The 18,653-nt window shown below is 38.4% G+C and overlaps 1 protein-coding gene across 3 annotated transcripts in view; it reads right to left on the bottom strand.

Moving 5' to 3' along the window:
- Window positions 1-14,864: 14,864 nt before the first annotated feature.
- The window catches only part of TAF2 (TATA-box binding protein associated factor 2), a 62,668-nt gene continuing 58,879 nt past the window's right edge, over window positions 14,865-18,653 (bottom strand). For all 3 annotated transcript variants that reach the window (XM_026842108.1, XM_026842107.1, XM_026842110.1), the window contains one exon: window positions 14,865-15,974. In XM_026842108.1, the coding sequence (XP_026697909.1) occupies window positions 15,709-15,974 (266 nt within the window). In that variant the 3' untranslated portion in view covers window positions 14,865-15,708. The remainder of the gene's footprint in view (window positions 15,975-18,653) is intronic.

Here is an 18,653-nt window from a genome sequence, read left to right on the forward strand (position 1 = left end):
GAATCATACACTAATTAGGAAAGAGACAGTGGCAGCTCCATATATCTTTCCTGCAGTGTATCTCCATGCATCTTCTCCTTTGTGTCTACATTTTACACTAAAAAACTAGGAGAAAATATTTTACTGTAGATTTCCCCAAAACAATGGTAATTTTTGCACTGGACAGATTTTTATCAGCATCTAAGCATATTTCAAAGCTGGTGTATGTTATATATACACTTACTTTTAAGATTCAAACAGTTTGATTATATCATACTCCATATGAAAAAGTGGAGGGTGGGAGCCATAAACTTTGCAGTGTTTGATTTGAACTCAGGTGAAAACATCTGAAGGTTTTTATGGGTGTTTGTATTTCTCAGTGACAGGAATCAGGTAAAAGCATCTTTATTGTTTCTTTTTATCATTTTCCAGCTGTGGTACAAAACCAGAAATATGTTAATTACTTCAGACACCAGTGGGGTTGGATTGGCAACAACGAGGAGCTCTGAGCCTTTTCCTTGTAACTGCTGTCATGAAAAACTCCCGTGTGTTTCCTTCCTCACCACATGTATCATGAAGAGATTTACAGCTGTGTTTTAACCACGTGTCAATGAGACATTCAAGATTTACAACAACAAATTTGGAGACTTATCTGCAACAGAATTTTCTCACTGATAGACCATAATTTATAAGTGCTTGCATATTTAATTAGCTGTGTGATGAGATGAAATACTACAGAACCATGACCTAAACGAAGGAGGCAAGTCAATGTCACCATATCCCTTCCTAGGAGGGTAAAGAATAAGCAGGACCTGAGGAATGAGATCAGATTTCTTAGTTGCACCATACTGTTCACAAGCAGCAGCAAGTAAGCATACAGCAATACTAAGAAATGGATGTTTATTTGCATGTCCTGAGGTTTTGCTTTAGTTCTTGCAGGATCTCTTACCATCAATGCTACTTCTGTGAATTCGTTTTCAAATGGGCTCCCAAACTTCCCAGCAGAGACTAGGACCTATACACTGTGTTTAAGCTGGTGATCACATTGACTTGTTTAGCCACTTTCTACTAAACAAAAGGTTTGAAAGCCACTTCTCCAGTGTGGGTTTTGTTTTGTTTTGTTTTGTTTTTTGCAGTCCATGTGCACAGGACAGGGGTCTGTGAGGCTCGAGCAGAGTGAGGCAATGTGCTTGTGAGAGGACACCAAGGAAGAGGCTTGGGGCTGGGGCAGGTGAGAGCTTTACATGCCATCTCTTGTCTCCTGGCACTGTGTTTCCTGACAGCTCTCAACTGCCTTCATGACAGGCATGCCAGAGAATGGGACAGCACAGCAAGGAGTCCCTGTAGAAGGTCTAAGCAATACAGTTTCCTGTTACCAGACATGCACTTTTTTCTCAGGTCTTCTCCCAGCTTATTACTTTTTAGCCAACAAAAGCTCAAATCCAGCTAAGGCAGCGTCAACTCCTCTCTCATTTTTTGGCATGTGCCCAGAGCACAATCTTCCTCCACATTTCAAATATCAAACCTTTCATTAGGGCTTTGAGCATTTCCAGTTTAAGTAGTTGTAAACTCTTCTGCAACATATCCACATAGCCAAAAGAGCATATACAACTCAGACACCACAGCAACTTGCCAAGTTGTGTTCAGTTAAGTTTCTCGCTTCCACCTAGAGTTTGCTGTTATGGATCACAATATTAAAATAAGCATGTGTCAGACTTCATTAATTAAGACTTGTTGAGCTGACTCAGAAAACTCCAAAAAGCTCTCTCACAGTCTAATTTTAGGTTAGATTTCTTTGGTTCATCTCTAAGGTTCAGTAACTCCATTCCTCCACGTCTGTTATTCTTAGTGCCAGTGTTGATATTCTTATCACCCCTTTTGACTGAAAAGGTGAAAACACCTTCAGGCTTGGCCTGCTATGACTCTTATTATCATCCCACCCATAAATCCATTACTTCAGAGAGAGAAGCACCTAATAGAACAGCCTAGGGAAGCCTGACACAAAGGAACAGGTGACAGCACCTGTCCTTCCAATTTCTCGTCTTGCCCCACCGACAGTCATTTCCATTTAATGTTCAGTATATAAACACCTTGGCACAAACCCCACATTTTACCCTTTACGAAGTGCTCATAGCACCTTCAGAAGACATGTAATTACTATCAAGGTAGAATTTTGCTGTTTGAATTATCAGTCCTCACACATCTTCCAAGGGACTGACGTGAATTTCAGAAGTACAATTAAGCACAGGATATACTTGAAAAGACATTTTAAAGGATTTACAGAACACAATCACACCTTGTTTCCTTCTCAAGTTACCTGCAAGATGCTCAGGAATTTCTGAAGCACAACAAGAAGCCAATTCAGGTGTGAACGCAACCTATGCATAGTAGAAATAAAACAAATAATCCATTTTTAAAAACTAATTATTGGAGCATGTATTCTCCAGCATAGTTTCACCCCTCTATTAATTCAGGTCATTCGTTAGCAATAGTTAAAAACAGCAGGATCAATGTGGAACTGTGCAAATAAGTAAGAGCAATGGTATAACTTGCAAAGGGTTCTAAGAAGGTGTTGCCTCTCTCTTTCAAAGCAACAGTCTTCTCTCTCTGATCCCTTATGCTTTCGCCATTCATTTAAGGTTGGAAGTAAGACGAAATTGTTAAATCAGAGGCTGGGGAGTTCGCCAGGCTTCCAAGCCCAGGCTGTGAAAGGCCCCCTCTGTCCATTGCAGAGTTTTACAGGGACTGCAGACAGCAGATCTGAGACAGCCTTTCAGGCCTGTCTTTATCTCTCAAAGCTCCTCTGGGCTCTAGAGGAGCCCCCTGGAGAGGCTTCAGCCCCCCTGGTCATGCTGGCGTGAGGGGCTCGGCTGTGCACGCCCCCAGCCAGTCAGACCTCCAGGCTGCCAGACTTTCCCTTCACGCAGCCAGTTGGCTCTCAAGCAGCACTGGCCTCCCTCCGCTTGCAGGACTTCTCTTTCTTACACCACTTTTGGTGTATGGAAAAATAAGATACCTGTCAGGAGAAGAAATTAAGCCCTTTTCAGTTTTATTACATTCCTTCCATTTTATAGGTAGGCTGTTTCTTTCTTGTTTGCTTTGCAAAAGACATTATAATAATAATAATAATTAACCAGTGGAAAGAGTTTGCTTTTGATTCTTTTGGATGAACTGCCTTTGAGAGACTGTGTCTGAAGTAGAAGAGTTTAATGCTATATTTACTAACACACCACAGGCTCAGTGAGAGAAGGGGGGGAGTAATCTCTCAAAAAGGGCTGTTTGTTATAAAACCTAAAACAAGTAATCAATATACCCTGAAAGAGCAAAGACAGAAAGACAGCAATGGAGTAAACCCTTAATGTGAACCAGACCGAATAACATGAAACAATCAGCTTGATGGGTGAAGTAGTGATTTGGCAAATGTTCTGACGCTCCTTGCCATGGGATTTCCGGACAGTCATGGTGAAAGTAAGTAAACATGCCTCATCAGAAATAACATTAGCAACAGGCACAGCAGTAACGCACAGCTGGGTTGTTCATTCAGAAAAAGGATTCCTTCCTTTACCTGATACTAAGTCTTACCCTCCACATGGTGCCACAAAGCAACTTGGATTTGAACTTTATATCAAAAGTTCACTTCCATCAAAATACTGTTGAGCTGGTGGTGCAACAACATGATGGCTAAGTTCACACTTCATGACAAAAACAAGCAGTTCCCTTTGAATGAATCCATAACTGTTATGAATGTTTGAGGGAACAGTCCCGGAGCTGGCACTTTCTGGCTCCCAATCTTGTGCTTTATCCATTACACAAAGAAATTCTGTGTTTCAGTGACAGGATTACCCAGGCCTTTCCGGGGAGTTTTAAGCCAAATCAATTTCCTCACTTAGAAAACATGAATAAAAGGGTTAAAACAAGTAAAGAGTTTTAAACATTCACAGCGTTGTGTGACTGAAATGAAATTAAAACATTCACACTAATTGCTATTCTCCACATAGCAACTGAATCTTGGGTTTTTTGTTTATATTTAATTGAAGGAACTCCTCCCATCCCTGAGGAGCATGAACTGTGCAGAGAAGTAGAAAAGGGGTGTCTCATTTTGTGAAGAAAGGGATTCGGTCCCTCCAGGAAAAGGAATATAATACACAAAATCACTTTATAAATCTTCAGTTCCAAGGCTACTAATCCAGGGTTCCTTCAATATCTTCAGACTCAGATGATCTCCTAATGCCCAGCCCTTCTCTCTGATTAGCTGCAAAGAGATGTGAGGGTTTTTTTGGTGACACCAAACTTGGGGGGAATTTGAGACACTCTCCTAAACTGGGAATCAACAGCAACGATTGTATACAAAGATTTGGATTTTTGGATGAAACATACGGGCCCATGGGGAACATTCCTGCATTAAAGTCAGCATTTAATTCCAAAATTTGACATCTCCAAGATGTTAGAGAGCTTTCCAGAAAACAAGACCATCACTCAAAGTGTGACAAGGGCTTCTAACTGTTACAACATCATCTCCAACAGACATCAACACTAAGCTTTAAACACTGGTGCTTGATGCAGCTCCAGGAAAGTGCTTTGCTAAGCTTCGGAGAGGATGTGCTAAATTTGGAACACTGTCCAGAGAGAAAACCAATTATTTTCACCAGAAGTCCCTCTAATGTTTTGCAATGACCTTAAAACAGGCAGATATAACAAGGGATGGCAAGTAGCCACTGACATGAATTATATTCCATCCCAGCTCCAAGGTTGCTTGTCAAATAGAAATAGTGATCAAATACTGAGGAGACACATGGTGTTCAACATGCAGCACAAGGCTGAAGGGAGCTTGCAGTATGGCTGAGGGAGAGGGACTGTCTCCTGCCTTCTACAGAAGGAGCTCCCAGCTGGTTGTACATTTCACTGCTGCTGAGGACCGGATCGAGACAGTGACCAATTCTGTGTTGCAGAAGACACCAACATAGGCCAACATTTCTCCTGCACTTTTTACTATATTCATCTCTCTGCAACAACCAGCTTTAGCATGCTCTTATAGGTATCAGCACAGTCACCTAAATGCAAAATACTCAAACTAGGGTAGATTCCCACTCTCACCAGAGTATGTCCTCTGGTGAGACATTGATTCATGGCTCTGCTGCTCTGACCCCAGTGTATCCTGTTTATTCAGGTGCTTTTTGCACAGGTCCTGGTGCTGTAGACCCTTGTTTCAAACTACATCGTCCACAGCAACAAACAGATGGTCTTACAGCATCCTTGCTCCATCTCCTTCCCCACATCAACACCACACTGCAAACCAAGTCAGGGAGCTGTTCCAGATCAGAAATTCTGAGCCAGCTTGCTCTCAGTGAGATCCATTTTGCAATGTTAAATGCTGCCGAGAAGAGAGGGGCCCAGTATCACACTCTTTGCTGTTCATGTGCTGCACAGCTGCACATTGGGGCTGCAGGACCAGCTGAATCTTCCAGGTGCTGCCAGTGTCACGAACAGCAACACAGACTAGCCCAGCATAATCACTGCATACAAACTCCTGACTTCTTTATTTATGGAGAACCATTCAAAATCATTTTCTGGACAAGATGGTCAAGAAAGATGTCCTTGCAGTAGTGTCCAAGCAGTTTCTAAAAGATTGTGACAACACTCCTTTGAGGTAAAGGCAACATTATCACTATTTTCAGATGAGACATTAACAAACTATTTCCACTAATGTTAAGCGCCTGCCTTAAGACTTCAAGAATCCCAGTTTCTAGAATTCATAGCATTATATACCACTACTACTACAGTCTGTAACAGGCACTACCCGAGACTTGCTGTACTGGATGTGTGCAGCACATATCTCCAGCTGAAGCTATCAAGACTCAGCAGTGCTAATTGGAGCTGTGTGTCTCAAGCTGAGAGCTGAACAGAGAAATTAAAAATAGCCTCTTCTGAAAATTATAGCCAAAATGACCTGGCAGCATCCCATAATAATTCTGTCTGTAGAGACATAGAAACAGGATTCAGCCCTCCAGAACAAGACTGAGCTGATCTGAGCATGACCTGATTCCTCCTGCAGCCTCATTCCCCACTCAAGACACTGCTTTAAGATAGTATCATACTTTGATGCCAAGGAGCTGAGTAAAGTTGCCCAGTTGGTCTTATGTCCACTTGAATTGCAACCTTAATAATATTCTCTAAAGAGAATACTTTGTGGGTTTTTTTAAAAAAGATCGAATTCAGAGAAGAGCAATTTCTAGTGTCGATGAAGTGGTACCTGTTGACACTTTTGTGATTCAGCAGCAGCACTGGAAAACATAAGGCTCACACAAGGTAAAGAATGGCAACTAAGAGCTGTTGCAGTTTGCAATCCTTTTGGTAACTGATATCTACAGAGGAATATAGCATGTATTTTAGCAAACGATTATGAAACCTGTTGTGTAGGAGCACTGAGACTCCCAAACCTCTGTCCACAACCCAACTTCTGGGATTGTGGTTCAAAGGGATTTTGTCATGTGATCTTTGCCCACCATTCCTTGATGCCCAGCTTCTCTTGTTGCTGTTCCCTCTCAGATCTTCCTTTGACTTTATTCTCTGTCACTGATTCCTTGTTCCACTTCTTGATCCATTCACATAGTTCCCTGACTCCCTGGGCTAGCTTAAACTTTCTACTTCATGTTTGACTGACTTTCATCACGGGTCAGTCTAAGTCACTCTGGAACACTGAGCCCAAAGCACCTGTTCCTGCCGCTGCCTCTGCCCTGGGAGCAGTGATTGTATGAACTGTTTCAGATGTGTATCAAAAAGTAAGAAGTCTCATAGAAATTCACAGGGCTTTGATTTCACCATGCAGGAGTCTATTCTGGAAATTGGGCAAAGACTTCTAAATCACATGGATGGTTTGGCCCATTTTACCTCTCATGTCCACTGAAAACTGTGAGTCTTTTCATTATTTCAGGCAGATGTTAGCAGATGATTTGGGGAGCAGATACACATAGTTGCCAGTCACTGAGCTGAAGAAGTCCAAGAGATGATAAAGTTGAGAAGAATTGAGAGTTATCCAAAGCCTGTAGCTTGCACTCAGCTCCCCTGGGAACACACAACACACACTGAGCAATGGATTCCAAAACATTAAGAAATAAGCTAGCGTGTAAGAAAAATAAGGATCTCCTGTTGAATTAAGGAGTTAGGTCATTAATGCTTGTTCATATTACATTACTCACACTTGAGAGACAAATAACTATCTGTTGCCTCACTAACCCACATATTTATTTGAACAAATATTTCCCAAGAAGTAGGGAGAGAGAACCATTTCAACAGAAAAGTTCTATATTATGGTCTTATCATAACAAGCCACTTCACAGTACGCTGATGTGTATCGTATACAAGCATCCATTGTAAAAAGCTATTAAGTGTATCTCATTTTACGGTGCTGACATGTTCGTTCATTCACAGAGGTCATTAGCTCACAACGGGGCCTCTCATTTCCATATGCCTTACTGAGGTTTTGCTATATTTCAGAATCAAACCTTAATATGAGCATTATTAACTCAGAAGGACATGGTCAGTGCCATATAAAGTCAATTTATATAGCAATCCTGCAATCATTCAGAACAAATTTTATATATTAAAAAAAACCCCTACAGTCTCCGAGTGGAAAGAACATAGTACATGATTAGCTCAATTTCATATGCTTAATATGTTTAACAGGAGGCTACCCTTTTAAAAAGAAAAAAAATGCCCAATCCTAAACAAAACTATCTGTTTTCCTCCAGGCTGAAAATGCTGCTCAGCTGCCTGTTTACAGGCTGGCCTGTAAACAAGGAGCTGGATGCAAGCTGTGTGTAGAGGTGAATCGCTGCTTATGTTTTGATCAAACAAGTTGGTCATTGCTGCTGAAGTGCCAGAGCGACCCTCAGCCCAGCAGGCAGAGCCTCTCCGATCAGCTCCACTGTGCTGGGGCTGTGTTGGGCAGAACTCTGTCCATCCCGGCAGCAGAGAACACACTGAAGAAAGTCAAAAACTCTGAGCAAGTAAAACAAGAAGCTTTGGAAGTAAACAGCAGCTAATTAACAGACTACTCTCACCCACACAAATGCACAGTTTTAACCATCTCTGTAATTGTCTCAAAGACTATTTGATGGCATGTACTGGTGCCTTCTGCATAAAAATACTTCCATCTCCTGGTTCTGTTCCTCATTCCAAGGGGGTCTGAAACCTTGACACCCTGAGGCTATAGAAAACAGACGAAAATATCAGTCATGATGCAGAAGGAGAAAAAGTCCTGGCAGTTACAACTGCAGCTCAGTTGGGTGAACTCAAGTCTTTCTTATCTGTTCTATCCTGTCCCCCTGGAAGAGCAGAGAGGTTATTTGCATGCAAATAGAGGACTTGAGTAGTAATGTAAAGGAAGAGAGAGATGCTGCCTTCACAGAGAGGAACTCTGCAGATGCAGAAAACCCTCTAAAAAGTCTGAATGATACAGGGATCCAAAAAGCTGGGATAGTCATGTCCCTCTAATGAATGTCAAAGTCCCAGGAATATTAGGTATCAGACATGTAACAACTCACCATCTGGAGCTTCTTTTAATAGCAATAACATTATGAATGCCTTATACTAATTCATCTTGACTTTAAATAGGAGTTTCATAAAAATGGTGTAACATTTACAGCTTCCCTGTTTTTCTGTAGCAGATAGGTAACTGTCAAGAGCCCAGCACATGGAGCAGGATCATCCCAGCCTGAAAGTCTGCCCAGACTGAATCTTCCTGTCAACCTTGGGTGAAGCCTCCATCATATTTAATACAAGAAAAGATGAATGAGGAAAAACTGGCACTCAAACTGAGGAAGCTGGAAGGGGCTCTCAATGGCCTCATATTACCTGCTCCAAATGGTGAAACTAATGGCCTAAAATTGGCTCAGAATCTAAGGGCAGGTACAAGTCATTGGCTCAACTTAAAACTACAACTGTATTTCTGATAAAAATATAGCTCCTCTGTGCCCAAAGGCCAGTTCCAGACTCTAGTTCTGTGTGGCCCAAGTACACATTAGATACATAATTACAGAACAGGTAAGTTACATTCAAAGTATATTTGATTTTTGCAGAACAACAGTAAACCACATATTTAGAAGCTTTTTTTATTCCTGATAGCATAAATCATTGAAGGAAATTTAAAAGAAAATATCCAAGCTGTTGGTTTCAGTTAGATGACAGGTATTCTGTCACAACACATTGCTTGACTCTGGAAAAGAAATGGAGCTCTTGCTAGGTTCCCAATTAACACCAAGGAATACAGCACTCAAGGACAACAGTCAAAAATTAAGCAGCTGTTGTGTTATATTATCAGTGTCTTGTTTTCATTTTATAAATGCGTTTGTCTCCAACTAAATTGTTGAACTTTTATTGAAACAAAAGTACTGTTTTCAACTGCCCTCTCCACACTATTTAGAGGTTTTCGTATCTCCTCCATCATAGCAGTAGTCAATAACCAATTCCTTGAAATTCTTTATCAATTCTCCTACAATGTAATTGTATTTCTCTCTTCTGTGAAGAGATGTACAAAAAAGCTTTGTTCTCTCTCCTCCTCTGTGTCTTGTCCTAGCTTGTAAGGAATTAAATGACTAAAACTAGCAAAACAATAATGCACTGTGAATAACTTTCATGACCGTCATATCAACTTGAAAAGCTGTACTCAAATATTTCCAAAATTGCTAAAAAACCTTTTTCCCTCATATGCTTCAACTGGACTCCTGGGTGGGAGATAAGCTAAGAAAAGACCAAAAAGTCTTTTCAATAATGCCAAAGTTTAAGGCATTAAAAAACCTGAAAGATTTAGTGAAGTAAGTGATGAGAAGCTCAGCAAAGCCAGTAGTGTAAGGTAAGCCAGGTCCAGGACTGCTTCTGTATATGCTGTAGCTGGGCATGGAAGGAAAACCATGGCCACCTTTCCGTTGCTCCCATGGTGTCCCCTTGGGTCCCACACTGAAACCCACACCCAGGCAGACACAGCAAGGCTTGGCACAAGCCATTCCGGCACCCACGAGAAACAGAGGGTTACTCACATGAATTCAAACAGCTTTTAAAACGTGAGCAAGTTTGAGTCATCCCTCCGTTTCCTGGAACGGTGAGGAACAGATAACTTCCAGAAGAGGCTTTTTTTTCCTGAAATAAGTTTTTGAAAAGGGGAAGAGTCAATCAGGTCTTGAAATATGCTTTCACTCCTACTGTACTTTCAGACTTTTTCCTTCTTTTTAAGGCATATTTTCATTTAGAAGTTTTATTAGTTACTAATATTTTACAGTATGATTTATTTATAAAATACAGGAACATTTAGCAAATGAAAAGTGCATTTTCAGAATGAAATGCTTCATGTTAACACTCCTTTGAAATTCAGTCCTGTGGATAAAAGTAAAATAGACTAGAATAAAATAGAATAATAATCTAAAAAAAAAAAAAAAAAATTAAAACCACCTATTTGACCTGAAATGACCTTCGGAGTAATTTTTTGAAGAGAGTTTCTTTAGCCCTTTATTGTTGAGACCATTCCGTTTTAAACACAGCAAAGAAAAAAATAACTGCCAGTCACGTATGCTCATCTCACTCCAGCCTTCCAGAATTTCCAAAATGAATCTGATTCAAAACATTCACTCGACCAATCCACAATAAAATTACAACTCCCAAAGAGACACAGATGTAAAAACTTGAATTCACCCTATCGTATTGTTTTCTCGGGGTGAAGTCGCAAAGAGCCATGGAGCCAAACGAACCAGTGGCTGCTGCCAAAGAGAGGTTTGCTCCTCCTCACGCCTCCCTCCCTCCCTGTCCCCACAAGCTGTGCATCTGCCTCACTGTCAGCCTCTTTCCAAAAGTTTCAGCTCACTAAGGCAGCAAGAATTACCCTGATATTATTTGCAGGTTAGAGAAGAGCACAGTTAGGTCCCAGAAAATCCAAGATGGGACTGCAGGGAGGAGCTGGGGGAGAAATAGCCCCTTGCCACAGCAGTGGCAAGCTGTTAGATCAGCCCAAAGCACACTCATGCAGTTTCACTTTCACCCAGAAATGAAAAAATCTAGCCAAATATGCTTTCAACTTTTGCTGTCACTTTATGATGTTTACCAAATCCTAAGCACTATACTAGGTGAAGTATTTTTCAATAAAATACAGTCTTTCAAATGAAATCATGACTCATCTACATCAACAAAGTTTACTAATGTTGCAAATTTATCTGGACAAAAATAATAATAAAAGAAAACCTTGGAAATGTGTTTAGAAAAACTGCATTTACTCTATCAGATGACTATGCAGACTTTATATATTAGCTGTCATGGCTTAATGTGTATGTGAACACATATGTTATTATTATATATATTATTATTGCCATTTAAAATTGTAAAACCAGCAAATAAATACATTCTATTAATAAAATTTTATTATAATATATGAATATAGTATATAATATTATTTATGCAAATTATATTTTATGCATATATAAAAATTTATAAGTAATTAAATTTAATCCAAAACATTTCTATTTACCTTGTGTCTTTTAAGGGCCCCTGTGCAATACTGATGCTTCATTAAAAAATCAGGTTCTTAAGGCAGTTTATTCACAGAAACTTAAGGAACTGAAAATATCGACATGAAAAAAATTCCTTATATTAAAATTGACAAAAGCTATCACATTTCTAGGAATATGAAATCAACTAAAGCTAAACAGCTTTTATATCTCAAAAAGCTGAACAATGTAAGATACCTTGTTGTTCATTGATATAAACTCTAAAGCCAGCTGGAGTACTTTATGGGATGGCACGATTTATGATAGAAGGAAGGCACCAGCGCACCCAAGAAAACAATGAAGTTGTGTCCTGATGTCCTTCCTCAACACAAGGACAGACTGACAGGGCCTGGTAGTGAACCCCTCAAAGCTGAAATGAATGCTTACTTGGACACCTAAGGAAAGAAGCTGTGTCCTAGTTAGGTACTTGAGCATGTCTATGAATCTGATGCAGCAGTTACTTCAAGGACATTTTATTCTATAATTATGATGAGAAATAAAGAAAAAAAAGCCAAGATAAATGAAAAGTCTGCATTAAAAATGCATATAGATCTTAATATTACACATTTCCCCTACATTTATGTGTATTATAATGTTTATAATAAACAACATAAAGGAATTAATGTTAGAAATGCAGATGTAAAAATAAATTTTCCAGACTCTGAACTCTGAGCATTTTCAACAACATATGAATTTCTACTTTATCTGTGTAACACATATTCTTCCAGTATTTTGATATTATCCCACTTAAGTATTTCTCTTTTTATTTCAAGAGTGCACTACAAACCACAAGTTTTAACTGAACATCAGAACCCAGATCAAAATCAACTACATAGGTTACAGCCAACCTATGAGGTCTGAAGGTGGCAAGGATAAAGAGTTTAATCTACCATTCAAAATACAAAGTTTAACTTGAATTGATGTCAGGTCATAACTTTGAAATAGTCATTGATTTTTTTCAGTAGAAGAAAAATCCAAGCTAAATCACAATCAATAAGATCTTTGGCAAAGACCTCCGCTTCCTAAGCCTTCCACAATTGCCCATCGCATTTGGGGAGCCACTGCAGTCATTTCACTTACAAAAATGGAAGATCAAAGAAACCAGGAAAATGAAGTATAGCAGCAAGGTCGCTGCACTGTGGTAGGATCAAGAATCCCACAGACGTACTCTGCAGACATCTGCCAATCTGCTGTTTAAAAACCTACAAGAGCTTTCACATCATCATTAGGTGCCTGTTAGGATATTTTCCATTTTAACATTCAGCAATTTTTTTTTCTTGCAAATAAAACTAATCCCTCCCTTCTCACAGGAAGTATCAAGAACAACTGATAAATATTTTTTGTTGTAACAATCTTTTAGATATTAGAAGGGAGAGTTCTTTCCTCAGACTTCTTTTCATTCTAAACAGGGAATACTCACATCATTTTTTTTCTTATACACAATGTGTCCAATTGTTTTATTTGGGGGCTTTTGCCTGCCTCTTTCTTAAAATGTGTTGCCTAAAATCACTGGCACTTGATAGAATAATTACTTTCACATCTTACATTAAAAAAATCCTGTTAATCCTCAAGTTTTACTTTTGCAATAGTATCAAGTTCCCCACCTCTGTGTGACCAGGTGCTTTTCTACCTCACTGCACCTTCCAAGACAAGGGGAACAGCTGGCTTTCATGCACTTCATTTTCCCCTCAAGTTCAGTATTTCATGTTCATTCCTACTGAATTTTAGCTTGCTGCTTTTGGATCACCTGTGCAATCCACCCAATTATTCTGACTCCTGAGCATATCTAACAGTTTGTGAGCATTGCCTGTCCATGTTGTACCACCTGCAGACCTCAAACTTTGTATCTCATCGAACACATTAATGGATATTCTGAACCAGGACATGACATAACCTCAGAAACTGCACGGAAAAGTCTTTTTAGTGTTTTGTTGTTGTTGTGGGGTTTTTTTTCCTTAACTAACAGTGTCTTTGCCATATTTCCTCAGCATATATTCAATAGTTCACTTAAAGTCATACAGCCAAATACATGATGGTAGAATTACCGTGTTACAGCTCTGCTTTAGTTCTGTGCCTTTATCACTGAACAATACATTCCCCCTCAGCATAAGAGTGTAAATCCACAGCTCCAAAAGTAGAAACTATGCCAGACTAAGTTATCCATGACCTCATTTTTAAAACATAAATGTATCTGCCTTTGCTCTCCCGAACAATGACAGCTTTCATTGCTTATTAGTCCAGATCTCCCACAAACACCTTTGGCACTGTTACCTCACTCTCTAGCCAAGGGAAAAACACCTAAAAATATTTCCATCAAGCTATTACTATGGCCTCCCAACCTCTCCCTGTGATTCGCAGTTCACAGTGCTAACATAACAGCTACTGGCTCAAGAGGCTGCTAAGCTGGTCAGTACCTCATTCTACCCACACTTAGGTGTGTTCCTGTTGCACCTTTAGCTCATCTAAACTGTCAAAACTTGCACTTGTTGTTAGAGAGGAAGGTAAGCACAAGGTGGGCTTCACCTAATGCAAAGAGCTGTGGGCATGGTAGCAGACTGGGACGGGCTGTGATGCTGCCCAGGTCCATCATGTCTGAATCCAGCCCAAACATATCTTAACATGTTCCAAGCACAATGATTAGCACAACTATCCACGCAGTACTATTCAAACATTTTGTTTGAATAACAAAATAAGTATATGTGTATTATGAAATACCTGAGTCTATCATCTTTCCATTCTACAGATTTTTGTTATTAGAAAAAACTACAGGATTCAACAGCAGGTATACAATATAAAAGTATTTATTAACTTCCATGAAACTCTTCAAGAATATGGCTTTAAAAAAAAAAATCTTCTTGGGTCCCTATTGAAATTTCTCTCTTTGCCCTACGAAGGAGAATCAGTCTCACGCAGGAATTTGGGAAAAATTAAGGAAAAAAATCTTTAACTCAGATACAACCATCTTATAGGAAGCTAAATGTGAACTCTGGGCAACAGAAGTCAACCAGTGCACTGAAATAAAACTCCTGCCTCTACATACAAATGAAGAAAACACATAAAAAGTGTCAGAGATGATTTATCTCTATTATCAAAATTTCTAAAACCTCAAGTTTTTAAATAAAACATTTGCTGGGTGTAAATAGTACACTGCATAAAACACAGCTAAAGACATTTAAATGTATCCATCATTTAATTTCCCAGATCTAGATTAATCTACTGAAGTATTTCTCCTGTGGATTCATGAGCTGATCATATAGAATTGCTTCTAAAAAACCACCCCTCACCTCAGCAGAAGGAAATATATATATATATATATATATATTTTCAATCTTTTAATATTTAAGCTTTTCAAAAATATTTTAATTTTAGCAAATCCATCTTTCAAAGGCCTATTTCAATGTCAAGTCTAAAGAAAAAATTCTGCCTCTGTCAAAATAATTCGCAAACTTTATTGGATTTTTAAAAGCCTGATTACAGGACAAAACATGCATTAAGCATTTTGCTAAAATTCCAAAAACATAATTGCAGAATGTCATTATATTCAGAGGGTCATGTCCATAATAAATACCTGCAGCTTAAAAGCAGCTTGGATTTTTTTTAAGAGTTTTAGTATCTGAAAAAGGCAAATATTCCATATACCGTTCTTAAAATTCTGACATTACATTGCAATGGTTAAAGCAAGAAACAGCTCAACTGAAGACTACAGAAAAACCCCGTCTTCTCAGGAGGTCTACACTTAGTTATACAATACTACTCTGGAAACAGCACTTCACCAAAGGTCTGGCAATTGGCTTTTGCTTAAAACATACTCTGTCTCCTAACATTCTTCAAAGGATTAAAACATAATTGATTCTGGCAGTACACATGGTCAGCATGATGTGCAGGGGGTTGCCAGTGGACAAGGGGCCCTTACATAAAGGACTGTTTTCTTTGTTTAAAATGGAAAAAAGAGTGGGAGGTGTGGAGAACAGTGAAATAGAAAATGACTCAGAATCATAAAACATATTTTTTGAACCAGATTATTTCAACAACCACATATGTAAACAGAAGGCTTCAAATGACGATGGTGGCAGAGCTTCTGAATTGCTAAGGCAATTCACATATTCTTATTTCCATAAAAAAAGGTAGAAGCTATAGTTATATACATCCTTCTAAGTATTCAGAGAATATTGCAAGTTGAACTCCAGAGAAGCCACTGATATCAGTCTGAAAGTGATGGGGAACGGATCGATCGTGCACTGGCTGGACTGTTAGAGAAAGCAAAGGGATCCTTTTCCTTTTCTTTATTATCGTGTTTATGTTTATGCTTATGCTTATGCTTGTGTTTCTTCTTCTTTTTCTTGTGCTCATGATGGTGGTGGTGATGGTGATCACTATGTTTTGATGAGTTTGATTCTTTACTAAACACAGACAGTGGAGCTGCTGAGACAGGGTGCATGTTCATCTCTCCTGAAGATTGTTCTTTACCTAAAAGAATGGATATAGTGGCATTAGTAAATGTTTAACTTGCATTGTTTTCAAACATAAGGAATTCTGAAATATTAGATAGAAACCTGCATTATCATTTAAACATGTAAACATAGAAGATATTATGATACTTGTACCATTAACTTTTTGTTTTTTTTTTTTTTTCCGAAAAGGCTCTGAACATGTCATTAAAGTTCTCATCCTACTGGAAATTTTTATGGATGTATTCCTTCCTCCTTCAAAAGTATAAATATATCCCAGACAATTAGGAACTGTAAAGAGCTAAGGAACTGCAACTTAAGCTACTTACCAGAAATTAATTTTTAAACAGAGTAGGAAGGCCACTATACCACAAATAATTAAAATATAACTGCTTATGGTATAAAGTGTAGGACTGGCATACGTTAAGTGCAGCTTTGATCTGAACTCCTTTTTTGATCAGGAGCTAAAGATCCCTGCAAGAACATACAAACCTTTTGATACTGACCAGAAGAATCAAATTGCTTTTTCCAAGAATTGCATCTCACCAATTTAGTCTACTTGAAAGATTATACAAAGTTTTGTTCCTAAACAAAAAGCAAATTCCAACAAAGACAACTATACCATCTTTATTAGCATATATTTCACAAATACACTGGAACTACTTATGTCTTAAGTAAGTTTGGTATCTGAATCTGAGAAAGGAAAATCTGATCAATAGACTCTCAATTCCTGAACAACTTACTTATTCTCTCTTTGGCTCATTTAATACTTCATTATTTCACACCAAGTGCAATACTTTCAATAGTAGGGATTAAAAGGCAACAACCTAAGAATAACATTGTTAAGGAGGGGAAACACTCAGAAGGTAGGAATTTCTTCCTTTAGGCAGAAATTGAATCAAATCACTCACATTGCAAGAACATGTTTTAACTACTAGATAAATGTAGAAAAGCACCACCAGATTTTTGAAGGCAATTATTCCTTTGAATTTTACTTAAAATGGATTTTCTTCACAGCTGCTTAAATGTGCCCCCCCCACTTTTTGCTGAAATATCCCTTAAATAACAATGAATTATATTATATACTTTGTAACTGTCTTTTTCTGTATATTTGAAAATGTATTTTTTTCCAGTACATCTTTTTGTTTGGTTGGTTGGTTTTGTAACTTTAACCGAAGAATGATTTGTCTATGTTAATGATTCCTGGAAGAATCAGCTCCCTGTAATATGACAAACAAGCATTGAGAAAGACTTCCATGCAATCTTTCTAGCATCTTATCAGAAGATTAAGAACTGATTCAATCAAGTACTTATGTAGGAAAGTTTCTAGACAGTACAGCTGTTCTGTTTTTTGGTGTGGGTTGGTTTTTGTTTGTTTGTTTGTTTTTTTTTTAATATGGATGGAAAACCCAAAATCTACATATGTATGCATTGTTTAGAAGTCAGAATACAAATACAAAACTTCTACAGTGAGGATAATCAATGACTTACTATCAGACATGGTGGAATCTCTATTGCTTAAAGTAACAGCAAAAGTGATGTCTTTCTAAAAATATTTTTGGCTCAAATGCAAGATGTGAATATGATGTAGTATAGAATTCTGCTATGTTATGAAGACAGCTAGACTAGAGTAGAATAGTTTCCTACAGACTTAAAATCTCTAATATACAAGTTTTTTTTAAAAATTATTTTTTATTTCATCAGAACCATGCACTAGTAAGCTCATGTTATCAATGAAAGATTTCTTGTTAGAACTCACAATTGTATATTGTGTGCATAGCTTCTGTCTGCCGTAAATTCAAACTCACATTTGCTGACTTCAATGCACAGCTACTACAACTTTTTTACATTGTTACCTGGAGCCATTCTCAACAAAGCAGAGAGCATGAAAGTAAACTGTATTTGATGCAAAAAGGCCTAAGACAGCTTTACAATTTAACTATTTCTAATTATATTTCTCTTAAGGCACTCCTACCTGTATGTAAACCCATCCCTGTAACCTGAGCTTACTCCTCGAAAGCTTTTAAGACAAGTAAGAATTAGCAGATGGAAGGATGCAAAACCAGCCATTAAACAGAAGACAGAATAGTGGAAAACGGAAGCATATCTGACTCAGGCCATTAGAAAAGGACTCATTGGAGCCTGTACCTCAGAAAACCAAAGTACACATTTGACACCATTAAAACAGGCTATGGTAGTTAAACGTGAACTGTGGCAGGGACATAAACACAGCTTCTAGGAACCCAGAAATAAAGCTTGTGGCAAAAAGCCTGAAGAAGGCCAATCAGTGTACATTCATGAAAGATGTACAGATTATTTTGTACATCTTTATGTGTACAGAACACATTCTCACATGTTCTCATGTGAGGCACATGGCACATGATGCATTAAAACATACAAGGCAAACTAAAGTCAACTTAAAACTAACACCCCCACCCCCCCCACCCCAACATGACAAACCTTTAAAACTTCACAAATCCATTAGTTCCAAATTGTAGAGTTATTTTTATATGGAAACCAAAGCTGTAAGTCTAGACACTACATTTGTAAAAACCTGAAACCAAAGCTAAGCCTCTGAGCTTTAAAAATTTTAACCCAGTATAACTGGGTATAAGATCATGAGCTTAAGTCTGCAGGGATGATGCAGCAGTAGTGCCAAGTGCCTGTGAGGACCAAGGATGCAATCAAACAGACCCTC

Source organism: Athene cunicularia (assembly GCF_003259725.1).
Source record: "Athene cunicularia isolate RWA chromosome 2 unlocalized genomic scaffold, athCun1 chr2_part1, whole genome shotgun sequence".
Classification (NCBI taxonomy): domain Eukaryota; kingdom Metazoa; phylum Chordata; class Aves; order Strigiformes; family Strigidae; genus Athene; species Athene cunicularia.